Source organism: Podarcis pityusensis, assembly GCF_964106645.2.
Source record: "Podarcis pityusensis genome assembly, chromosome: 1".
NCBI classification, from domain to species: Eukaryota; Metazoa; Chordata; class Lepidosauria; order Squamata; family Lacertidae; genus Podarcis; species Podarcis pityusensis.
In genome coordinates this window covers 86,248,517-86,274,601 of record NC_138028.1, presented here as the reverse complement: position 1 = coordinate 86,274,601, position 26,085 = coordinate 86,248,517, and the positions used below count along the sequence as shown (strand labels likewise).

Genomic DNA, 26,085 nt, shown 5'->3' with positions numbered 1-26,085 from the left:
AATACTGTTTCAAAATGGCAGCTATTTTAAAGAGAGAAACCGCAGCTACAGGCTCTTCTTAACAGAGTAGTGCTTCTGGCACCAATAATGTTATTCTAGTTCCCTCCCTGCACAGCCTGCAACTGGTTCACAGGGGTGGAATTAACAGGATAGACAGAGACAGGCAGACGTAGAAGAAGAATTGGGCTGTTTAGGAGAACAGAGACCTACCTGACTGTGCTCCACGTCGCGTTCATCTTCATTGATCAGCAGCATGTAGGGTTTTCGGGGCAACCCTGGGGCCTTTATCCCCAGGGCAAAGAGGGCGAAGGTGCAGAAGTAGCGCAGTAACCACAGGCTGAATTGTACCTGGAGGAGGTTGATCTCATGTCAGATGTGTGTCTCGCAGCGACCCACCTGCCCCGCTTTGCTCCCCACTGAAAGCTACAAACCAAGCAGTGCTTCCTTTCTAAGATCTAAACCAAGAGTCAAATGGCTTGGAGTGAAGAGAGGGAAACACCCATCAAGGGTGGTATTTTTAAACTTGATTTATTATTTAAAATCTTTTTAGGCATTTCATTAGCCAAAAGCATGATTTGAGCCAATTGACCAAAGACTTGCCAAGTACGTAAAAACGCTGGTACTAGAGCACAGATAATTATCCCATATCACATAATCTAATTCCTTGCAGAAAACCCCAGGATACAATCCCTCCCAGAAGCTTTAAGGAACATTTGGTGATAGATGGTCCTGACCCCTAGAGAATTGTGAAGATGGCTTGGCTGCATTTGCTTCCTGTTGCTTCCTGAAGCCTGTTCCTGTTTGAAGATGCCTGCAGTTACATCAGATGGCCAGCAGGGGAAGTTAGGTCATGTGACTGAGGTAGAAAGGGAGAAGGCTGAAGCTGTCTGGAATGGCAAGGCAGGAGGAGGTATATGCTCCTAAATGTGAGTTCTTGGTTCCTCTGTGGATGAAGAGTGAGGGGCCTTCACACCCATCACTGCAACGAGATGACATCTTGACGCAAAAAAGGTAGGCTGCCACTTGCAAAATGGCTTCACATTGTTTGTTGGCCAAAAACAAACAAGCAAACCACCCAAAAAGAACAAATCTTGGCTAGTCTGCTACGCTGGATTCACATGTTCAAACAAACCACAGTTAAGCTAGGCTTAACTAGCTTATTTATATCCCACCCATCTGGGAATCTCCAGGTAGGGCTGGGGAACAGTTGTTGCCAGCCTTCCCCAGCCAGATGCCCTCCAGATGTGCTTGGACTACAACTCGCATGAACCTCAGCCACATTTTGAAAACCCTGGCATATGAGGAGTCCCATAAGCAGGTGTGTAGACAGTGGGCAATTCAGCTATACAGTTGGGGTGGGGGAATAGTGGTCAGGCCCTAATTGTTACATGGAATCTGTGGCATGGAATAAGTTCTCTACTTTCCAGTCTCTTGCTAAAGGGTATTGCCAGAGGGCAAGGATGTTAGTTAACAATGTAAAGAAATGTGAAATCTCAACTTGTGGGTGGAAAGCCTTTTCGGTAGGACTTTGTGCTGAGTCATTGGGCAAAGTCCCCTGCAAATTATTCAGCAATCTCCTGTGTGTGTGTGTGTGTGTGTGTGTGTGTGTGTGCATGTGTGGTTGTGTGGAAAGGGGGAGGAGCACACACCAATCGTGTCTAAAGCTTTCTGTAGCTCAAACAACAGTGACTCAGCAAAAATGGGCTGGGAAGAAGGCGCCAAGCAGTGGCTGGCACTTAAGAGCAACAACTAGCAAGTGTTGAAATCAGCAGGTTTATTTGGTTCTAATCCTCTCCCATCTCCAAATATTCCACCACCCTGCCAAAAAATTCCGGGATACAGTGGTACCTCTAGTTACGAACTTAATTTGTTCCGGAGGTCTGTTCTTAACCTGAAACTGTGCTTTCGCTAATGGGGCCTCTTGCTGCCGCTGCACTGCCAGCACACAATATCCGTTCTCATCCTAGGGCAAAGTTCTCACCTCAAGGTAACTCTTCTAGGTTAGCGGAGTTTGTAACCTGAAGCATTTGTAACCTGAGGTGTTTGTAACCTGAGGTGTTTGTAACTTGAGGTACCACTGTATATATACGCTCCTACCTGTCGCCAAACCCTCGTTGACCTACCTTCTGGTTGGCGTTTTCCAAGCCCCACCACCAGAGTGGGCTGTTCCAGGAGATGAAGGCCAGGTTCTCGGCTGCAAAAGCCAGAGCCCAAAAAAGGAGGAGGATGGCACCATGGCCTCTGATCCGGTCCTGCGCCAGAACTCTGGTGCGTTCCAGGTGGAGCAGCCCAACCGAGCTGGTCCAGCTTGCGGCAGAGAGGCAGGCGTACAGCACCATGTACCCATAAAGCTGTTGCATGCCCAACACCTGCCACAGAAAGGTGACAAAGGGCAGCAGTGCAAGGAGAAGAGAGAGGAGGACTTGGATGTGGTACAGGCGGGAACGTGGGATATACTTTGGCTCCATGGTGCGGCTGAACCGGGCATAGCAAACGTACTGCAGGGCCCCCAAGAGGATGCAGACGCTGAGCTGCACAGAGGGCACCAGTGTGAAGTAGAAACAGGGGTACAGCCCCTGCTGAGCCCATGCACGTGCAAGGGAATCGTTCCCCTCACAGTAGCTCTGTAGCACCACCATCCTGTCGGCTGGGGAGCTGCAGAAACACAGATGAAAGAAACAAGGAAATTAGAACATATGCTTGGGCTACTATTTATTTATTTATTTATATCCCACCTTTCCTTCAAGGAGCTCAAGGTGGCATACATAATTCTCCTCCTCCTCCACAACAAGCCTGTGAGATAGGTTAGGCTAAGAATGAGTGACTGGTCTAAGGTCCCCCAGTGAGCTTCATGGCTAAGTGGGGATTCAAACCATGGTCTCACAGGTCTCAGTCCAACACACTGCTTTGCCACACTGGCTTTATATTTCAACGCTGTCTGCAAATATGTTATATATAATATATGCAAACCCACAGGCATATGATGTTCTCACAGGCTTAAATTCAAGTGCGGAAGTAAACATGCCACATGATGCTACACACCCACACACACTATGCAGGCATGAAAGCAGTCACCCATCTTGGACAATTTTTTTAATCCTTCTTGCTCAATATGCACCCCATCAAAAGAGGCAGGGTGAGACACTTCATAGGGAAATGCAAAAGCCCTTTGTGGCTTAGGGCCCTTGTATCTACGGGACCGCCTCTCCTGGTATGCCCCGCAGAGGACCTTAAAGTCCATGAATAACCATAGTTTAGAGGTCCCGGGCCCTAACAAAGTCAGACTATCCTCCACCAGGGCCAGGGCCTTTTCAGTGATGGCTCCGACCTGGTGGAATGCTCTGTCCCATGAGACTAGGGCCCTTCAGGATTTAACCTCCTTCCGTCGGGCCTGTAAGACAGACCTATTCCACCTGGCCTTTAATTTGAATTCAGCCTGATCTTTTATTTCCCTTTTCTTCCCTCCCCCTCCCCTTTAATGAAGATCACCCGCTCTGAGACCCCACAGCTAATTCAACCCTGGCCTCCTCACTGGCCCAAGTAGGACCAATTCAGCCAGCTAGCCCTGGGGATTATCTAATTGATTTTTTATTTTTGAATTTTATTGTTATTCATGTTTTTATACTGTATTTTATGCTGCTTTTATAATTAAGTGTTTTAAAGTGTTTTTAAATTTGTTGTTAGCCACCCTGAGCCCAGTTTTTGAACCAGGGTATAAATAAAAATTTATTATTATTATTATTAGAAACCACACAGTATCTGGGGCAGAGGTCTCACCTTGTTTTCACCCCACCTCCTAGTTTAAGGAATTGCTTAGCACAAGGCATCAAGAACTGTCACACTTAAAATCAGAGTGACAGCTGCGTGGGGAGGAGCTGAATCTTGGTAACAGTTTTCTTTTCAGAATAGTGGATAGATTTTGCTCATATTTAGGGCCTATCTGTTTACTCACGTTTAGGTCAGGTAGGATTTTTTTCACAATTTTAGATTTTCCGGTAGCCATGGGGAAGGTTGCCCCCCACTCCTCTTTTCCTTCTAATATGGCTTGCTTTCCTAAGTCTTCTGCAGCAATTTTTGTGCAGACACTTTCTGTGGTGCAGATATTCCTGTGCTTATGGCACAGTGCTCTGGAATATTTGGGATAATCTGCCATTGGCTGGCAAGTAGATAGCCTTCGTTTATGGGAAGGGTTTACATATATCAAGGGCATATGTCAAGGGCTGCTTTGGGGGAAGAGGGATCTATTTGAGGCAGTAGGTGGGGTCATAGGTAGGTGGGCTCATCCCATTTCCCTCTCCTGCAATCCCAATGCCCCCTCCCCCTTGTCACCCACATGAAACTGGGGGGCAGGGTCACGTGTGGCACTAGTGCTGTGGGTTGCCACAGAGACATTTGGCCCCTCACAAGTCTATTCTAGGATGGCAGTTTCGTAGATGTTGATAGACTCTTCTAATGAAATTGATCCTTTGAAAACAGAACAGAACCTCTAAGCCTGCTGTGTGCGTACAATAGCTTGATCCGAGATCATTGAGTTTCACAGGTCAACTATGGTAGCAAGTATGCACATTAACCGGGGAATTAACCCCATTGAGCCCAGTGGGGCTTACTTCTGAGAACACGTGCACTGTGTGACTCCTTGTTGCCACTCTCCATAACCTTTTGCACCTTACTGCTTTCTCCTGGGTTTGAGTTCCATTAATGTTTAACCTCCTCCGAACCCAAGCCATATGATTTGGTAGCTGAGACTTCGATAAAATAAACAAATTAAACATATTTGCAACGATTTGCTGGCTGGCATAATTTACAGTGCTGGTGCTACTAGAATGGATGCAATGCACTGAAGTTTTTGCTCAGCTATCTTCTCTCTGCCCCACAGCTTTTACTACACAAATAAACCCCGAGCTACTTTCCCAAATGCTAGAAACTTGTCTTCTTTTTTTAAGGGCCACTGATATAGCCTTTTCCTCCATGAATATCCTCAGCGGATATTTCTGGTGCCTTCCTCCACACCTCTCCGTGGGTTTTAATTCGTTCTTTCTGATGCACGATATCAAAATAGCACATCATCACCGTGTTGTTATGACTACACTCCGCGCCCTCGAGTGGCGCTTTGGATTCCTGCCCTCCCCGGGTCCAGCTGCTGTGTGTTCCCACTTTCCAAGCGGTGAACTTTCCCAGGCAGAAGCCGCCAGCTTCCTGATTCAAGGGCACCCCGGGGAGCACAGCGAGGAGACGACGGTGCTGAGCACCCACCCTCGCTGCCTACGCCTGTTACCCCACACACTTTGGGCAACAGGCCTGGCTGCTTGGCAGTGGGCTCGGGCATAGAAGGAAGAGGAGGAGGTGGTGGAGATCAAGCCATGGGGCTGTGTTACCCCCGCCCCCTGCCGCCTCTCTGTGCTGCCAGCCGGCGAGAACGCAGCAAAGGGGCTGCCGCCGCCGCCGCCGCCCGCTTCCCCTCTGTCCCACCCGCCTGCCCCCTTCTCCCACCAACGTCTACTTGCCTGCTCGGGTCTCGTCAGTCCAGTCCAGCCCACCCACTCTCCCCACCGCCCGGTTGGCTCGGCCAATGTGCAGCGGCGCGTCCGCAGCCGAGCTTCGGGAGCCGCGGCAGGCCCGATCGGCGCACCCGGGGTCCTAGCGCCGCCTTTCCCCCACACTGTTAGGCAGGTTCCGTCTGGGTCCTAGCGCCCGCGCGTTCCAACACAAGCGCTCAAGCTCCGGGCCGTTGCTCTTATTTATTTCCCGCCGAGCAAGAGCGCACGACGCGGGTTGCGAAGGTGGGACGATCGAGGGCAGGTGCTGCCCTCAAATTTATCATGGGCCAGCGTTTCACCCCGATCCCGCTCCTCCGCATTTGTACCTCCGCAGTCTAAAACAAGGATACCGAACTGGAATGAGTCAGCGCAATCCTAAACCTGTGTGTACACATCGCAAACGAGCGTGCGTCCGAGTGTGGCTTTGAATCCGGGTTCAGTTTGCTAACGCTGCTGTGAAAGGTGCGGCGGCGGCAAAAAAAAAAAAGCAGCCTCGGGGGAAAGTGTGCGAACTTGAGTCTATCACTTTTTCTCTGCCTCACAAGGTTGTTATGAGGATATCAGACAGAGCTTCTTAGAGAAGGACGGGGGCACCGCTGTGACTATAACTGTCGCGTTCCATTCAAACCTTAATTGAGCCAAGGCTCATAAAGTCTCTGCTCTGAAATATCTAAGACGTGAAAGGAACAGAGTGCACGTGAGAGCCTTAGGAGTGCCTTTTGCCGCTGTCACTACCCAGTATGTATCCATCATTATGAATTTCATCTTGGACAAGTTAACTACCTGAGTTTTATGAAACCAGCAATTTTAAGCTGTCAGCTGCAGAGTAGTGCCCTGGCACCAGTATACAGTAGGATATAAATGTTGTAATAAATAAATAAGCAAACTTTCACTGAAGTAACTTTCACTGAAATAATTAGTTAAATTATTATTATTATTATTTAAATTTGAATAGATATTCATAGTATTGGGTTATACCTCTTTTTAGATCCTGATGCAACCCTGATACAAGGATTTCCTAGGACTATTTTTAAGCAGTAAAAATGACTAGTTTGTTTTGTTTTAATTTGCTAGTTATGTATTAAAATCAGCTTGTCTTACAGTTCCATTGTATGCAGATATTATGGGCTTTTTATTTAACAAAGTTTATATACTGCTTGGAGTGAAAACTCGGCAATTTACAATAAATATTAAAACTATAAATAAAGACAGTTTCATTAAGATTATCAACAAAAAGGAGCATCCCAGAACCAGAAGTCAGAGCTTTAAATCTTAATAATGACACAAAGTATATGTACTCCCACACATAGCTCTTTCCTTATATTGGCAGGCCTTCTTGTGGCTTGCCTCAGAAAAGACAGTCTAAGCCTTCAGATTAAGGATGGAGATAAGGAAAGTTGTCTAGGTCAAGAGCATCGCCACAGGTCATGGCCACAATTCTTAAACATTTAGCATAGATGCCCTCTGATCCTCCCTGTCCTCACGTCCTGACTTTTTTAAAAAAAAATTGAAATAGATTTTAAAATTGCATTCACACACAAAATCAGTATTGCTACATATGAGTTCTTAGCAGTATTTGGCTATAGAATTATAAACCCAAAAGTACCAGAATGTATTTAGCACGCACCTTTAAATGTACCCAAACTGGAGCTATGTTCCCTATAAAAAAAATAACAACAGCTTCTAAGCACATGGTAAATGCTAAATATATTTTTGTTCCTAGACGTGACACACTCATTTCTCAGCATTCAGTGGGGCCAGAAAAGATGTGCCTCTTTGGATATTATAGAAGTCTAGGGCTTTTTTTCTGAGGGAACTTGTTGGAACGCAGTTCTGGCACCTCTCAGGTGGGCGCCATTGCCATTCTAAGAGAACACGAGTGTTCATGATGAGTTACATTATTTCTTTTGAAAAATAGCACTGTAGCAGTGCATGTATTGATATGTACAAAAATCCAGTAGATAGTAACTACCTCATTAGTGCCACAAGCATTGTGATGATGGCCAACTACCCTGTGATCCACCTGGATTCATCTTGTAGGTAGCAGGCTGTTATCCTACCAGACACAATGAAAGACAATTCCACAGGCACGGCCACAGCAGTCAAAGAATGGAACACCCCTCTTTATTCAGTAGATACAGTACTGTACAGGATGTCAGACATAAGCTCTGTTTTACAAATCACTTGCAGTGCTCCACATAACTCACAGGCCAGCCTCTAGTGTCACAAACGAAACAGGAGGCCACAGGTGGCTGTACCATGCACAAAAAGATGGGGGCAAAATCAAGACAAGCATAATACATGACAGCTAGAATTCCCACCCACCCCATGTTTTAGCTGAGAACGCTCCCTTTATTCACTGCTAGACCAGGGGTACAGTAACATTTCCACTAAGATGCAGCAGGCTCATCTCTGCCAATGGGGCTGCTCTGCAGCTGATCGCTGTAGTGCAGGGACTGTGGCCCTGTAGTTTTCCAGATGCTGTTGGACTCCAAATCCCATCAGCTCCAGCCACCATGCTCAATGGACAGGGATGATAGGAGTTGTAATATAGTAAAGTTTCACAAACTACAGGTTCCCCATCCCAACAGTACATAACCAGCACTGATCAAAGTTGCAGTCTATGAAGCTATTCTTTATATACTCCAGGGGATGTGTATTTTGCAGGAAAGACAGCAAATTAATATTTTACCATCAGTTGTTTTGAATTCCTTAAAATGCACCAGTAATCTGAAGAACAGGGGGAAATCCCAGCACCAGCCATACATCTAAACTACTGACAGCTTGAAGCTGCTGCTCACCAACTTCCCTTTTAGCATGTACCCCACAACACCAATGACCACCCTTTTGTTAAACTAGGTTAGGGAGTGGGGAAGTACAGTATCCTTTTTGGGCATAATCTCCTTTCTAGAGCAGGTGAACTACCAGCTGTAATCAATTCATTGCTGAGTGCAAATAATCTCTTCAATTCTGAAAGAGGGCAAAGAAGAAAAGAAATCCCAAGAGTCCTGGCTCCCAAGACCTACAATGTCAGTTCCAAGGCCATATAGGGATCTCCATGCAACCCAGCCTGTGCCCACAGAGAGGAAGGATGCATATTTTATCTGTGACAGTAATGGCAAGCTGCTTTTCCTATGTACAACAGGAGCTTTGACAAACAGCTACTGGAGGTTGCAGCAGCCACTGTAAAAAAATAAAAACTGGCCCCACAGAGAAGACAAAGGAGTCAAAACCACAGGGTTAACCAAGACATATTGGGACCTGTAGCTCTGATGAGAGCGCTAGCATTACCCTAAGCAATGACTGGCTGGATTGTACCACACCCTCTTGGGATGCAATGTTTTCACTGGGCAGTCCAGAAAGTATTCTTTGTGGTGTTTGCTATGCAAACCATAAAAGTATTTTGCTGTTGTGCTAAGACCACATAGCCCATAAGAATTAGAGGACGACAGTGGAGCCGATGGCATGGTGTTCTTTAGTAATAAAGTGGGGGAACCAGTAGAACCAGCAGAACTTCTGTAGACTGTTCAAGAGAACGCCTTGTCTAGCCAGGCGAGAGGTTCAGCCCTTTCAGCAAGAACCTGAAGCCCACCCCAGTTCTTAAGATTGTGACAGGTAATATATTTGGCATATAGGAACTCTTCTCTTGCTGGCACTTCCACAAGATCTGGATGTTTGCCATTAAGGCATCCATAGAAAAGAGACATCACAAGGAGGGCAGCACTAGCTTGGAGAAGAACCCAAACATTTGTGCCCACAGGAAGTGTATGGGGAATCTGGGAAATATTTAAATAGAACAATGGGGGCGGGGGCAGACAAGTATCGCCTTCCTCCACCCATCCCTCATACCCACAAGTACAGCACCTGGGGCAGAGCCTCATACTTGATTCTAAATCCTAGCAGGATGAACAAGGTGAGAGCAAGGGGCATCCTCAGAATGGAGCCATCGGTCTGGAGCTGGGTGCCATTTGGTAAGTTTGAAGGAGACTTTGGTCATTTCAGATATTGCCTCAAGCAAAACCTGGTACGGGCTGTGAAGCAATACCCTGCGAAGCCTGTGCTTTGATACTGCAAGAGGGATGCGAAATAAACGTGGCCCCAAACAGTAGAATCATTTGTGCCCACAGGAAGACAAAATCCTGCGGCATGAGTGGTGATGGCACTGCAAGAGTGCCTCTTTTGGCTTGGCCTCAAAGTTTGTGAGTGAGTGGTAAAGCAGGGAGGAAGATACGCACCCTTCTTGTGTGTGAAAAGCTTCTATCCAAGTTAGGCTCTGCCACTGGAGGAAGCCTGTGCCCCATTCCCATTACAAAAATAATCTCTTGCAGCCCTTCTTTTCCTGAGTCCAAATCTATCGCCTGATTGCATCTTTAATTACACGCTGTAGTCTGGACAGTGTTACAGCTCTTCTTGCCTCTTAACGGGGATCCACACAGCAGGTCCTCCTCCTGCTACAACAGGACATTTCAGGCAGGGCAAGCATGGATGCCAGTCTCCTGCACTGTACTGCGCTCCGTGGCATACTGTGCAAGTCTTGAATGGTTCTCCAACATGGACGACACGGATGCAGACACGGACAAATATATGTAATCACACACACATCCAGCCCATGCCCAGCTAGCGTGCCACCAGCATGATGCATGTCTGGATAGAGTTCCGCCCACAATGAAGGCACTGCTGTCTTCACACCTTCCTCACTCTGGCACTGACGTCCAGGACATGGAGACTTGAGCCAACCCATACTTTGTAGGGCAGGGTAACCCAATGTCCCACCAGCTGAGGCGGGCCCATGATGTGGAGCCCACACAGGATCTTCAGCCTTCACAGCTACACCTGAAGGAATTGGGAGGGCAAAGGAAGTTATTTGGGAAGGGGGACAGTGAGGAGAAAGACTGGGTCAAAGCAAAGCTCTGAATACTCCAGATTTTGTGCCAAACAAAGATCCCACCTCCTGAAACCTTCAGTATTTATTTTTAAGCAAGTTGTAGGCTATTTAGCAATATCAGCTGACTACATGCAAAGGAGAATAAGGATCCTCCACCTCTAAAACCCATATGGAAGAGAACATTTTGACAGCTACAGCTGATGGAGGGGAAGAAATGCTGCATATACTGAAATTCCCCTTTCCAAGGCAGAAAATGCCCCCAGCCTACTTTTGTGTGTGCCTAGCACACTGAAGCTAGAGATCTTTCACAGAATGCCTGCCATTGCTCTCTGTCCCTCCATAGCTTACTCCAGGCTTCCTCAACCTCGGCCCTCCAGATGTTTTGAAACTACAATTCCCATCATCCCTGACCACTGGTCCTGCTAGCTAGGGATCATGGGAGTTGTAGGCCAAAAACATCCGGAGGGCCAAGGTTGAGGAAGCCTGGCTTACTCAGCTTCTCATATTACTCTCTTCCCTCTTAATAATGATATTAATTTATTATTTATACCCCGCCCATCTGGCTGAGTTTCCCCAGCCACCCTGGGCAGCTTCCAATCGAGTGTTAAAAACAATACAGCATTAAATATTACCCTGAGATGACACTTTTTTGGGGGGGGAGTGTACCCAAACATGGCTTTCTTTCTTTAATTTATAAATTAAAATTTCTCCCTTCAACCAAGGAACACGGGGCAGTTTACAGGATAGCCTTGCCTGATTTATTTGGTCTGCTTTGTGTATGAGTTCCTGAAAGCCCGACTAGTTCGTATCAGTAGAGCCTTCCCAAACACAAAATCAAATTATTTTTGTACTAACTAGTCTTTGGCCAGGTAGCTCCTGGTGATGATAGTGCAGTAATACATATAGCTGCATTAAGAGACTGCAGATTCCTCTGGTTTCATGACACAGCCATTGCCAATGCCCAAGTATCAACCAGGCTGTACCTTGTGTATCTGAGGTGGCAACTCATCTTCCAAGCTCTCCTCTGGCACAGGCTCTGGGTGCCGAGCAGTCTGGCCATCTTCAGCCCACCCCCCAAGTGGCAGCCGAGCGAAGTGTGATGGGGCTCTGTGCACCAGGCCAGGGTCTGTGGGAAAACAAAGAGGAAAAGATAACCACCGGATGGGGTAGCCAAAGTTAAATTTTGCTACAAAATCTGTTTGGTGCTTCCAGTCTGCTCTGTTCCCCATTACCAGCCACCCAACACAGATACAGTAGCTGGGAAGCAGTGGCGTAAGTGGAAATATAATATCTTGCAAGTACTCTTGGTCTTTTTGTTCGCACCTGCTCCTCTAAACAAGTCCATTAAGCAACACCCTACCCTGCCAGCTTTGGCTATGCCCCTTGCTGAAAGAAATAAATATATTGATAGCTTTGTGACCAGAACAACAAAGAGTCTTGTGGCACATTAAAGACTAATAAATTTATTATGAACCATAGTCTACTCCATCTGATGAGGTATGAATATGTCATAAATTAGTCTTTAAGGTAGCACATGCTTTCATGGACTGACATGGTTACCCTTCTGGAAAATCATAACCAAAGAAAATTGAGCCTTCTGGAAATCGAAACTAAAGAAAATGAGAGCCCAAATCACAGAGAAAATGGTGCCTTCTGAAATGGCAGCAATGAAAGCAAAATGGATTTTTGAACTTCCCAAACTCATAATGCCACTCTTGTAGCACTGCTAGCCAGTGCTCCAAACCTGCTGATCAGCAAGGAGTGAAGGCACTGAGGTTGGCCTTGAGGCAATCTGAGAGTGTAGGCAGCACAGGTAAAAGCTTGCCTCTTACATATGATGCACTGGCCATGTCATCAAAAGGGTTCACCAAAACTGCCAAGCAGCATGTCAGACTGATATCTAATCTTTTTCTCTCGTTGCCCTGTAGTTAACAAGAAATGCCAGCATGTGTATGTGCAGGGTTTGGCAGGAAATAAAGCCTTTTCTGGCTAAGGAATATGGAAACACTTTGAGTTTGGCGTTCCTGAAACATACCTGAGACACCTCCATATCGACGCTGGAAGCCGGCTTGCAGAGCAGCTGTCTCATCACCAGCCTGGCGAGGTGAGGCGAAAGGATAGCTGGCTGAACGGGGAATGGCACTGCTTGGGGTGCCCTGATGAGCATCGGGCTCCTCCTGGGCGCTTTCACCACTCTCATCACTCTCTCGCCGGTGCCACAAGTGCCGCTCAGGCTCCAACTGGGCATGCTGCTTGTGTAACTGAGAATGGCAGGGGGTATTAATGGGCAGCCAGCTAGAACCCTATGGTAACATTGACATGTGTCCCAAGTAAGCCCAGTTTGGGACCTGATACAATCCAAGTATCACAGGCCTCCACATAAATATCACATTTACAGCCTAAATTTCACATGCTTCTACACAGGTCTATGCAAGTCGTCACCTGCATCCATGCAAGTGTCACTCACATCCTGCAAGCCTATATACTCTCCACTCATGTTCAGTTATGCACAAATTGCCATAAATCATGGCCCAGTGAAGGGGGCATTTGCTACCAGCCTGATTTCTGTATAATGAAGGGCCTTTCTCTTAGGTTAGGAGCTATATCACAGTACAGAGGCTTATTCGATCCTCCTTTGCTGTACTCATTCAGGTACACATGTCTCAAGATGCAGGTCTACTCAGAACCTTCAGGGCCCATTGCAAAGGCCTGCATGATTCTTGATGCTCAGCTCACCTCATGCATGTAGAGTGCATGCAGACTCATCTCAGTAGAGGCATATTCTGAAAGGATCAGGCTCTGAAGCTGGCCCTCCCAGGCACTACTGCCAGAACTAGCTGTCCTGGCATCAACCCTGCAAGCCAGAAGGGAGAGAAGAGTCAAGTCAAGATGTGTTAGAAAGAGTGATTTGGAGTCCAGAAGGCACCTTCTTGCTACTCCACACCCCAATAGTATGATTGCAGCAGCTTTCCCCCCTCTGAGCCTAGAAAGGGTGACATCAACCATACCACCACTGTAGCCTGCTAACTAAAAGTGAATGTTTAGAACACACAGCAATATTTTGGGGAGCCTTGCAGAACTGGATAGCTTTCTGCTGTCCCTCATAACCTCAGCTCCAAACACAAGAAAACCCCAAGCCATGGGTGGGGAGCTTGTGACCAGTCTTTGCCACTGGCCATGCTAGCTGGCACTGATGGGAACTGGGAGTCCAATAGGAGAGAGGTAATAAAAGGCATAAAAAGCTCTTGCTGCTGCTTCAAAGGCACATCTAGGAGGCTGCCTCCTGCTCTAACACACAGTAATGTATAGCTGTGCTGGGAAAAGCCTCATGAAATAGTCCTCAGAGCACTCTGGGTAAAGTGCTGGTGAGGTGCTCAATTCTTGGCTTTTTCCTCTAGCCCCTTACAACATGCTGCTTCTTACCCTGAGCCTGCCATTGTGCCAGGACCCCGATGTTGAGAACCTTCTGTGTGGGAACTCCTGTGGGCCGCCTGCGTTGACTGAAGAGGAGAGAAAGAACGCAGGGCAGATGCCACCTCAGACACAGCCGAGAGATGCCGCGAGGCCTGCCCATCACGGACTGCCTGGTAGCCCAGGACTGAGGAGCCTGCAATCACATTGGCAATCAGGCTGTGTGGCTGCAGGGAGAGAACAGAGGAGGGAGGTGTGACCCAGGCAGGAAGATCCAAGGTCTGCCCCATCTATCTACATTTGACACTTCACCACCACAACTGAACTTTGCAAACCACCCTGTGATTCTTGGGTGAAGGGCGGTCTAGAAATTATATACTGTAATAAAAATAAATAACTTCACCTCTGCCTTTGCAGTGTGGATCCTGAATTCTCTCCACATTTTGGAAAATTAGCCCACCCATCTCCAGCCCCCAGCAATTCAAATGCTTTCTAAATGGTGACACTTGGAAGAGAAGATGCTACAGGTGTTGGGGGACTTTCTTATAGGAAAGACAAGTGATTCAGTGAGAAGGGGATTGTTAGTCACATTAAGAGATCCTAAACACAAAAGGACCTTAGGTTTTTTATTGCAGTTGGATAAGTGAAATTGAAACAATGTAACCACAAGACACCAAGGACCTTCTGGGGGTGGATGGGAGGGATGGTGCTTATTTATGTCTGACTTTATTTACATTTGAGTGTTATTTGTGCATCTTATTGAATAATATTGATTCCAATATCAATTCATATCAACAGGAATCTCACTGATTCATCACAATTCCATTTTGCAACCTTTGAGTCTTCCGTAAGCGTAAGACTTTCACAATAAAAATATACAGAAAGAAAAGCAATAATATATCCTAGGAAAAGGAATTGGGAAATAAAGGAGTGGGGAGAGAGGATGGGTAACGTGGAGACTCTGAAGGTTCCAACTTTTAGGGGAGTATGACTAACTTTTGCTGAAGAGATAACAGGAGACAGAAGTAGCATGCTTGCAAGAGGAAGGTAGTCTAATTAGGTCACAATGAGAAAGTGGCAGCCATACTACCATGGCACTCAAATGACTCCACGGAGCCCAGAAGCCCACATAGAAACATTATCCCCATCCCACCAAAAAGAAACAGTTCACTCCAAATCTCTCCCTATGATAAACCAGGATTATGTCCTGTTCTACCACACACTAGTTCCCAGTACCTCTGATTCTGACTGCAAGGACTGAATGGAGGTGAAGAGGGCGTTGTCAGGCAGGACAGCCTGCTGGGCCAGAGCCAGGCTGCTGTCGCGGTGCACACGTTCCTTAAGCAAGCCGATGAAAGCCGTGCTCTCCCGAGGAGGTTGCCAGTGTGGGTTGGTGATAGCAAAGTGCATGAGGGACAACTCCGTCTTGCCATCCTCGGCTTGTTGGTAAACGGAAGCCTCCGTCTTCCCCGCTGACATCCACTGCAAAACAAGAGAGGGACAGGGTGTTTTGTGCACACCATGCAGCTGCCTCAATGGGACTAGGAGCAGCCAGCAGACACAAGGGCACTGCAGACCTGACCTGCGAGCAGCGTCACAGCTGCCTACTGGGGCAGGACAGGGGCACTGCAGGGTGTCTGTGACCCAGGACAAGGCAAGGCATGTCAGGTCCATGATGCTGCCCCTCACTGGGACTTACCGCAGGGTGTCCATGCCACCGCACATCCATCTGGGCAAAGGAGCAGGTATCTCCCACGCCCACCACCTCCACAGTGAAGTTGCGGAAGAAATCAATTATCTCTAGAGCTTTGGGCCTCAGACAGAAGATGAGGATCAAGGGAGTCACAATGGGGCTGAGCAGCTCTTCCAGGATGAACACCTTAAGTAAAGGAGACAAAGGCATTAAGTTCAACAACTGCACGGGTGTCTATCACTTGTGAAACCACAGCACAGCCTCAAGACATGACTGCAGGCACTGGGGAGAATAACTGGGGGAAATACCAGTGATTCTTTCCTCCCACATGCCCTGGGGTCAGAGAACCTCCCCCATTTTGGGGGGAACTCTACGGACAATACATGCTTGGATCTAGTCAGGGTTTATGCAAAGGGCAGTTCTTATATGATTTCCTCCCACCCTACCCTGCCCCACCTCACCGCCTTGTACTGGAAGAGCTGGGAGAACTCATCTCGGGTTTCATAGCGGTGGGCGTTGCCCTGCCAGTGGTCAGGCATGTAGTGGATGTGCGCCAGAATCACCCGAAGCAACTGCTCTGGGCAGAAGACCAGGTGCTGGTCCGGGATGAAGGATCTGCAAGACAGATGGGGCAGGTGTCAAGGAGAGCTACATTCCTTCATAAAAGCAAGCAGACAGACACCTTATGTTCTAGGGGTCCCCAGCCCCATGTTCCCTCTTCATGGAAAGATGAACACAGAGGAGTGTAGTGAGATAAACTATTTATGGGTCAGATATAGCAGGTTCAGCTTTAACAAACTGGTTCACTGTGGAGGAAGATGATAATTTCACACATTTATGTACTTATTTATATCCTTTTTTGAAGTACAGACTTGTTCAGACTGCCTTTGATAAAAGGGTAATAAAATGTGTGATGCCTGTTTGCCTCTAAAGCAACCTTGCAACAATTCCTCACAGACTCAGTGATCAGCCAAATCCCTAGATTCTGGATTTCTTAGACTCCTATTCAACATTAAGTCAGTGGCAGGTTACATCAATTTAAAATGTCAGAAGCTGATCAACTATCAATTACAACATAGGGAAGCATCAGGTTGATTTTTACTGCACATCAATATACAGCACAGCTAACTCTGTTTAATCAGCAGCTATACCTGCTATACCACCCACACCGTTGTTTCATCTCTCAGATATCAAGCTGAGCTGATGTTTCCAACTCCTTTTTCTCCTTTTCTGTCCGCTTACCCTAGTTTGTGACTCACCCCAGAGTATTACCTTTAAGCAGTGCCTGTCACATTCTTCATGGACAGATAGAAGCTCTGTCCTTGCTTGATCCAGGCAAAAACTGAAAGGTAAGTCTAAGGTTGCACTATTCTAGAAAAACCAGGCTTTGCCTCGAACCATCCCAGGGGCCCTCTCATTGCAGATGTCACAGTTTAAACAACTCCAAGGCACCACCATCACTGAGATCACTAAACCAGGGAAGCAACCAGTTTTGCAGAGCTGAAAGACGTGGGTTGTTAAGCTTAATCAATTTCCTCAAGTGTCCTAGCTATCATTGCCACAGAAGGAAAAGGCAGCACAGGCAATTCATCTCCCAGTAACTTCCTCAGTGGGAGACCCAGCAGAAAAACTTTTGTAGCTTAATGCAATTTTTGGTCAGCAGAATGCTTTTAATTTCCACCTGTCAATTCTCTGATTGGGTGCTCCTCATAATAATGGCAACCACCCCGTTGATGCCAAGACTCAGAGAACAAAAACAAAAACCCTTCTGTTCGCAGCCAATCTCAACTCACCTGCAGACAGTGACAGCCACACCCAGGATGGTGACTGTGGTGAGGACATGCTCCACAGCAAGCACGTCTTCATCATAAATTGTGAGGGCAATGAGGACAGCGAGGATGGAGCCAGCAAAGAAGGCCACATTCTTAGCCACGACAGTGAACAGAGGTGAAATGAAGCAGTTCATGTACTTGGAGGCTGGCTTGTAGCCCTTGCTGAGGCGTGAGTGCAACTCGTGGTCCAGCTCATTGAAGTGCCGCAGGTAGCAGCGGCCGTAGAGGGACCAGCAACGAGCCCCCAAGCTTCCTGGCTCTCGCTTCAGAATCTCTGTGTAGCTGAAGAAGGCGTAGAGGATCTGCCAGATGAGGATGAGCGGACAGAGCAGAAAATTAGCAATGCCAATCCAGAGGATGCGGGTGCCCAGCTTTTCAGCCAGCTCCAGGCGGTTGCTGCCTCGCTTGTACTCGGCCTTGAGACTCCACTCATTCTCAAAGAGTGAGCCAGGGCCCCAGAAGAAGATGAGCTCAAAGTTGTACTTGAGGCCACGCGTATAGAAGATTGTATCGCCCAGTAGGGGAAGGTGGAAGCGCATAGGCAATAGCGACTTGTTCACCATGGCCACCATGTAGTTCTTGAAACGCAGGATGCGGTGGTAGATGTCCAGTTCTGTCAGCTCCTTCTTATGGATGCAGATCTGGTGTTCCTTCTGGATTTGGACAATCCGTGCCTGCACCTCCTGCCATGTGTAGTAGGGCAAATTGGACTGCAGGCAAAGAGAGGGATGGTGAGGTTAGTGCTGTGACAAGGCTAATCCTCTTGCTGGGGATACACTCCCTTCTGAAGGAGCAGGTACACAACTTGGGGATAATTCAGGATCCATTGGTGTCACTTGAGGCTCAGGTGGCCTCAGTGGCATGGAGTGGTTTCCATCAGCTTTGGCTGGTGGCCCAGCTGTGACCCCAACTGGACAGGGATAGCCTAACTTCTCTTGTCTATGCTCTGGCAACCTCTAGGTTAGATTACTGCAATGCACATGGGACTGTCTCTGAGACATTTCGGAAACTTCAGCTGTTGCGGGATTCAGTGGCCAGGTTGCTCAACAAGGCAGGACAGTTTGAGCATGTAACACCAACCTTGGCCTGACTGTACTGGTTGCCAATTAGTTTCTGGGCCCAATTTTGACATATAAAGCCTCAAACATCTCAGAACCGCAACACCTCAAGGACCATCTCTTCCCATATGAACTAACCTGGACCCTGCAGTCATCATCTAAAGTGCTTCTTCATGTCCCCCCTCCACAAGCGGTCCAGAGGGTAGCAACATGAAGATGAGCCTTTTCTTTGGTGGCTCCCCATTTGTGGAATGCTCTCCACAGAGTGGTTCACCTGGCACCATCATTATATATCTTTATGTGCCAGGCAAAAACTTTCCTTCATATCCAGGCCTTTGACTATCTGTGGCCTTTTAGAAGTGGGTAGGTTTTTAATGTATTTCTCCCCCCACCCCACAATGGTTTTGATGTATCTAGGGATGGGGCTTTTTGTCCATTTGGTTGTTTGTTTGTTGCTTTGAGTTGTCTTGGGAAAGATAAAGTGACTAACAAATTTAACAAACAAAAACTTTCCCCACTCCTGAAAAAGGGGAAGGGAATTGGTTATGCAGAGACTCAACTTCTAACACTCTTGGGCAAGGACCAAATAACAAACACTGGCAAACCAGACAATGACAGCTGCAGAACATACTAGCCCTGCCACTCAACCAAGCAAGTCAGATTGAGCAACCATGGGATTAGCAGCAGACCAGAAAGATCAGCAGCAGTGTACAACTCTGGAGGAAGGTCAATAAGGGACAGAGGAAGATTCAGGAGTGAAAGATTTTTCCCTTAAAGGAGAAGAAGCAATAGGTATTATCTGCAGGCTTCTCACTGGTTCGAAAAGAACATGAGACACTAAGAACTGAATTGCAGGATCAACCCAAATGTTATTCTGGGTCAAACCAAAAGTCATGTTGCTCCAGCATTCTGTCTCCAGTAACAGTCAGTCAAATGCTCCTGGGAAGGTTGCAAACAAAAAGTGGGGGCAGGATATGGCAGTACTGATTTGCTTGTAATCAGGTAATCAGAACTATATTGCTAAGGTGTCAACATTCCCTATCAATAGCACAGTGTGTAGATTTGTGCATGCATATCTAACAGTTCCCAGAGCACAGCAGCTTACCATGGGAATCTTGAGAGCGTTGATGTAAAAAGAGTGGATTTCCCAATAGCAGCAAATGTTGTAGATGAATTTAATCAGCCGATGGATCCAGAAGACCCCCGCAATCACCAGGATAGAGATGAGAAAGCCATTGGCCTGGATCCTATGAGAAAGATGGATTCACCGAAAGGAAGAAGCAGCCACCTCCCTTCTGGTCGTTACAGTTCTTTCCAAAGCATGTGCCAACCCCTCCTTCTCAGATTGCTAGAATTCAGGCACTTCAGGTGGGTGCAAGGCTATGCAGTGCTGAGATGCATTAAACTGTACTAATGGGCAACTGGGCTGGAAAATCTGAGAGAAGATGGGTACAGCTACAAATGTGAACTCAAAGCTTTCTCTCACAGTTAATCCACAAGAGGCCAAAGATTGTCTAGTATATTAAAAGTCTGGCTCGTCTGGGGCCCGACTTTATCAATGACATTAGGTTAACACTGGAGACCCCAGATTTGGCAGATATAGAAGTAAACATCTGAAAGCAGTTTTGACAGCAACGCTCACCTTGCAAGAACTACATTTCCGAGCCTACAGCTACGATTGAGTGTGACTTAAAATGCAAAGTAGGCATCCAGGAGGCCTCTTGGATTTTAGACCCGACCAAGATGGGCTAGGATGTGGTCAATTTTAGGAAAGGATAGCCATTGCTAACTTTACCTGGCACTGCACTCATTGGGAGGCAGGAAGGCATCTGGCAGGGTCACCTTGACAGGGTCACTGGAATGCTGGCTGTGATTCACCAGCTTGTTAGCAAACAGGATATCGTAGTCAACACAGCTGACAAGGAATGTGGTGAAGGCCACAACAAAGATGAACTGCCTGTGAGAAGAGGAGATGTGTCACACTAGGAGGCACTCAGCCTTCCCTTCCCCGCTCCCATCTTCAAATTATCTGGGCCAGCAAAAGGTGCCAGCTGTCTAAATCCTTCATACCAGAGACATCTTGCATAAAGAGAATCAGGAGTAGGATTTGTTTTCCTATCAACCTGAATGACAGGGAATTGGGGCCAGGGAAGGATCACTAGCTCCAGCAGGAAACCAGAACTCTTTTTTTCATCTCTGACAAGGTGCCCATGGAAATACAATGAATGTCCACTTCCAATCCTGTTTTACGGGAAGAGACATGGAGTTCATACTCACATTAATTCAAAGATCTCACTGATGAGCATACAGGTGAAGCCATTCTTCTGGTGCAGGTTATAGACGTGAGGGGTACAGTCAAAGAGAATTGCTCAGAATATTGGTTGCAGTACCCTTAGTTTCACCAGAGACTAGTCTCCCATTAGCAGGAAGCATCTCCTTTTCCAGTTCAACCTGCCATGCTATTAAGTCACGATTAGCCACCATCGGGAGGAAAGGGTCAGAAACTTTCTGCCGTAAAGAATTTCATTTGAGGGGGTGATTGCAAATCTCCTTGTATTGTTTTTGTTGCTGTCTGGCCTGTAAACCTGTATGGGTTCCAGAGGCTGGTTCTTTATTATGCTATCCTTTGTTCCTGAACTGATACTGAAAGGTCCTTTGCCTCTTGGAGTGTTTAATGGGCCACAAGGAACCTTGTAAAGGGTTCCCAGCTCTGCTGCAACCGAGCCCCCACCCCCAATCCCGACAGCTGGGATACAACTATCCCTGCCCTTCAGGTAAGGATATACGAGAGAAAAAGAGGTCCAGATTCTCAATGTGGTGCCAGGGAGCTGCAAGACAGACAAAGTGAAAAAAGAATCCTAAAATTCAACACACCAGAAAGAAGCCAGAGGGAGAAGGAGCTGTGACACAGCATCCCATTGCACCATCCAAGCCCAATATTTTAAGAACAAAAGTTTAAAGCTGAACCCTAAACACACTTTCTAGAGAGAAAGCCTTGCTCAATTTCGTGGGAACTTAGTAAGAACATAAGACCAAAGGCCCGTCTAGTCCCACAGTGGCCAGTCACATGCCTCTGGGAAATCCACAAGCAATACAATAATGCAACTGCCTTCTCCTACTACTGCTGCTTCCCAGGAACAGGCATGCTTGAAAACATGCTGCACAGCAAATGCAGTTTCCCCAGAAACAGAGCCAGAATCCCACAATTCCACTTCCTGTTCAGATTAGTCTTTCACCAGTCCCAGGCACCATCAGCACTGATTTGTGGGGTGCCTGGCCCCAAGGCTGGCCGCTCACAGCTGTACTCACATTTGCTGCCCTCGGCAACATGAACCATCAGGTCCTCTTCTCCTGGGGGAGAATCATTGTAGGAGGCCTCCAGCCGCTGATACTCTGTATCAAAGTGAGCCATGTTGTCACTGAGCTGGGCCTCATCCAACGTCACACAGGCTCTGAGGGGGGAAAAGAGAGGGTAAAAAAAAAAGTAGCATTTAAGACATAACTAGAAGGCATCAGTTGGGTTGGGAGACTCATTTCATTTTAGTTTTACCCTTAAAAGGAACTGGAAGCTTCTGGGGACCAAATAACAGAGGGCAAGGAAGGAAAAGAGTGGAGAGAGGAAAGCAGCAGGAGACAAAACAGCACAAATTAAGAAGTAGGAAATAATTATTGCTGGTGAGAGCATTGCAGGAAACACTGCCTGATCATGAAACATCCTGTCCAAACCTATTCTGGGTTTTGAGACTTTGCTTTACATCATATTTACAAACTGTTGTCTGCAACAAAGTTGTTGTTGTTGCTGTTATTGTTATTATTATTATTATTATTATACATTTAATTTCATGAACAGGCAGAGCAGGGACTTGATACATACCGTTGCAAGTATATCAATCTCTTCCCCCACACAAAGGAAAGTACAACGTTTCAACTAAAGGAAACCTATCTAGTTGGGGTTTAGAAGAACTTCAGCTTCACTTTCATTTTAGCCTACTGTTCTAGCTTTCTTTCTATACCAGAAGTAAAAAATGCAATATAATGAAAAAAGAGAAATAAAAAAACTTTATCTAGCCTAGTATTCTGTCCCCACGGTGTCACCATCACATGCTCTTGTGTATCTGAGAACCCGTGTGTGCATCCAGTCACATGCATATTTTCAAAACAGATTCATAGTAAAGCACAACATATATGCAAACTCAAAGGTGCATTTTATAGCCAATATTCTAACACATTCAAACTTCTAGTCTAGAGAAAAGCAAGAGTTCCTATGCTACAAGGTGTAAAATTAAGTGGTGGAGCTATGAGACCCCGGGAAGATAGAGAGAATTTGCCAAAGGTGATCTACTGAGGCTCAGCTGAGGTAAAGACCAGGACCAAGACCATAACTAGGGCCAGGAATTCTATGCCCTAGTGACTTCAGCTCTTTGGGGAACCAAACTTCATGCTACTGGGTGACAGAACCCTTATCAGGCTTCTTGATCTGGCACCCAGCACTGCGTTAAAGGTGTACCTTGAGAGTGACATGGAGTTGCATGGACAGTTGTTGGAGGGGTGACTGAAAGACACAGACTGATGCTCAGACTACCCTAAAGTAAGGTCTGGAGATCTCTAGTCTGGTACGTACAAGGAAGGGGTCCAGTGATATAATGAGGAGGATTTTAGTGACATCTAGGTGGAGTGAAAGGCAATTATCAGTGGGAGAATCTACCCTTCTGGGAGGTGTGTGTGTACATGAGGGAGTGTAATCAAGAGAGATTCTCTCTCAGGTTGACTCTCCTTCTGTCTCAAGGGATCAAGAAAAGGAACTAAGTTTTTGAGGTTTGCATTCAGTGACCTTTTCATCTTCACTGTCTTTTAGTCTCATCATCATTGCAACCTAGCATTTTCAGTTATTTAATCATTAAGGTTCCTGCCACACAGCAACTTGCTAGAGAGGGTCAGAAAAAGTAGGCAAAGGGGGCAATTACTCAGGGTTGTTCTGCTGCTGCTGTTCCCCCTACAACTGGTATTCTGTGGCCTGCTGCCTCTGATCCAGGTGGTAGTATATAGACATTGTGAATAGTAGCCTTATCCCCATGAATTTGTCAAATCCTTTTTTAAAGCTCTGTAGGTTTATGGCTTCCATTACATCCTATGGTAACAAATTTCAATTTTGCAGGTGTGTGAAGTACTTCCCTTTATCAGTCCTGAATCTCCCACCTCACTGAATGGCCTCAGACTCCAGCACTATGACAGAGCAAGAGGAAAGTTCTCTCTATCCACTTGCTTCACATCATGTATAATTTTATCTCCCTCGGACATGCTCCCCCTTTACTCACCTTTTTTTTAAAACTAAAAAAGTTACTCAATGTTTTTGGTTTACCTTTTCCACACTTTCCAGCTCTACAGTATCCTATTATGGGATGTGACAGACAGAATCATTGGCCCGTAATTTTCCCTTTTCACATCTGTCACACACACTTTTAATATTTTTTATTGTTGATCTTAATATTTTTAGCTATATGCACCTCAAAACTTACTTTCTTTTTTGAATTTGTTTTGCAAGCATGTGTTCCATTTTGTTCTCCTTAATTGAGCAAGACCTCCCATTTTGTGAAAGGAAGGAAGAAGCCTTATTGCCTCTAACAGCTTCCTTGCTTCTATTACACTAGCATCTTCCCTGACTTGCAGTATACATTCGAGCTATGCTTCTATTCTTGTGATTCTGAATAACACCAATATGTTTTGGAGAGATTTGACCCTCTAGTCTTTCCCTTTCAACTTGACTTTCAACCAATCATTTCATTTTTGAGATTTCATTTTTTGAAGTCATATGTAACTGTGGACATCCTTAGCCATTCTCTACTCTGCTTACATATATGTTGAATTTGATAACTCTTTGGTTACTGTTTCCAACTAGTTGAACAACACTTAAATATTGCACAAAGTACTGGCACCACTTACAAGTAAGTTCAGGGTCGCGTCTCAGATGTTCCATGACCAAATGTTCTACAGCACAATCATTTAGGATATTTAGAAATTTTAACTGTCTGTCATGACTAGAACATGGGCGGACTACAGTCACGTGTGACTTCTCTATTTTTTTCAACTAGCGATCCAACGTATCCATTCTTGCCTTAGTAGATAAGACATGTATTGTTGGATAAGACCAGAGTTAGCCTACTCGCACATTCTTGGCAAGAATTCTACCAACCAGCAGGCCAACCAGAAATCAGTGATTCACCCATGGACTACTACAAAGTTTCAACCCACACTTGGATTAAAGGATCCTTGGGATACTGTAACAGCATGTCAAATGATTTTTCTTCATTCAGAGCATGTACATATATTCTTGCCACTTTTGCAAATAAAACAACCACACCCATTTTAACTATTTCTCCTTATTTACCCTGTACTTTGACTCATGTAGATGCAGTGCCTACAGCTACAGGAAGGGCACACCCATCTTACTTGGTGTAAGCTACTACAATTCAGACAGACAAAAACAAATGGCAAAATAAATCCCTCTTGAAGCAACACCTATGCACATGGCGCGCACACACACACACACACACACACATCCCGAGAGACTCACCTGCTCCATTTACTCCTAGTGCTGCAGGAACCGCCTGCTTGTGCTGTTCTCTGGGCATCTGACTGGCATCTCTAGCCTTGGATCCCCAATGTGCTTTTCCCCCCCGCCTGAAAAGAAAAAAGGCAGGATGTACACTGGAGATGGAGACTTTCAAGGGGCATGTGGCCGTTCGGCTGGCAGGATGACTCTTGGAGGCTGCTGGTTCCACTCAGGGCCGGATTTAGGTTTGCTGAGGCCCTAAGCTACTGAAGGTAATGGGGCCCTTTATATGTCCAGCTGTCAGCAACAAATTGTTCCTGTTTTTTGTGTTGAATATATGCTGTATGGTAATTTATGGACCTAACAGGTCCCTACACAACACAAAACACTGTTGCTGTATGTGGGTTTTATTTGTTTTCATCTTATATTTTGGTGTTTTTTCCTTTTAAATTTTTTGGGGGCCCCAAAATTTATAGGTAAATCCGGCACTGGTTCCACTCAACACTCTCCAACCCGAAACAGGAACAGCTTCAGGCCCCTTTTGTGGGGTTGATTGGCAAAGAAGGGGCTGGTTCTGCTCCCCCGGCGCCCGCGAATCAAAGGAGAGGGAATCCAGGGAGAGGCGGCCTGCTCCGCCAGGTGAGGAAGGGCCCCCTTTGGGTTGCACCTTAACCCTCTCACCCCCTGGGATGGACTGAGCCGGAGGGGAGCCAGCCCACTCGCCGGATCCCTCCTCCCGAGTTGGAAAGGCAGCGCTGCCAGGCACAGCGGAGAGAGGGACGGGGGGGGTGTCTTTTCCTTGGGCGGCCCCAGGCAGCTCCTCCGAGGCTGTTTTGTTTTGGCTGAGCCGGGCCGGGAGGGGCCTTCCTCGGAGGTTGTTTACTTGGGAAGCGGGAGGGAGGCGGCGCGGCGGGGATTCCAAGGCGAGGCCCACGTCCCCGTCCTCCCCCCCCCCCCGCCATCCCTTTCCCGGCGGCGGCTGCGCGGCTCACCTCCAGGACAGTCGCCCCTAGTGACCGGACCCGGGGCTCAGCCTCCTCCGCCGCCGCGACTTCCCAGGCTCTGTCTGTCACTCACTTTCTCTCTCTCTCTCTCTCTCTCTCCCCGCCCCGCTCGCCT

The 26,085-nt window shown here is 46.8% G+C and overlaps 2 protein-coding genes and 1 long non-coding RNA gene across 4 annotated transcripts in view; 1 reads left to right on the top strand and 2 right to left on the bottom strand.

The window, feature by feature from the left end:
• Positions 1-5,645, bottom strand: part of ABCB6 (ATP binding cassette subfamily B member 6 (LAN blood group)) — a 28,824-nt gene extending 23,179 nt beyond the window's left edge. Inside the window, exons 1-3 of the mRNA XM_081000418.1 lie at positions 5,505-5,645; positions 2,124-2,655; positions 211-348 (exon numbers count right to left, since the gene is read on the bottom strand). Coding sequence (XP_080856544.1) covers positions 211-348; positions 2,124-2,639 — 654 coding nt within the window. The 5' untranslated portion in view covers positions 2,640-2,655; positions 5,505-5,645. The remainder of the gene's footprint in view (positions 1-210; positions 349-2,123; positions 2,656-5,504) is intronic.
• The window catches only part of LOC308474355, a 17,637-nt gene extending 5,180 nt beyond the window's left edge, over positions 1-12,457 (top strand). Inside the window, exons 2-3 of the long non-coding RNA XR_013984665.1 lie at positions 671-1,011; positions 12,351-12,457. This is a non-coding gene — a long non-coding RNA (uncharacterized lncRNA). The remainder of the gene's footprint in view (positions 1-670; positions 1,012-12,350) is intronic.
• On the bottom strand, positions 7,632-26,085 carry ATG9A (autophagy related 9A). 2 transcript variants are annotated; one of them, XM_081000435.1, is made up of 16 exons: positions 25,959-26,085; positions 24,988-25,094; positions 21,726-21,868; positions 21,201-21,244; positions 20,694-20,758; positions 20,212-20,373; positions 19,522-19,663; positions 17,320-18,068; positions 15,988-16,141; positions 15,533-15,712; positions 15,070-15,315; positions 13,846-14,060; positions 13,159-13,276; positions 12,458-12,683; positions 11,406-11,548; positions 7,632-10,370 (listed from the first exon to the last, which is right to left on the bottom strand). In XM_081000435.1, the coding sequence occupies exons 3-16, from the start codon at positions 21,826-21,828 to the stop codon at positions 10,365-10,367; spliced, it is 2,553 nt and encodes an 850-aa protein (XP_080856561.1). In that variant the 5' UTR covers positions 21,829-21,868; positions 24,988-25,094; positions 25,959-26,085; the 3' UTR covers positions 7,632-10,364. The 2 variants fall into 2 exon arrangements, with proteins under 2 accessions (XP_080856561.1, XP_080856562.1); XM_081000436.1 differs by lacking the exon at positions 25,959-26,085 and adding an exon at positions 25,648-25,848.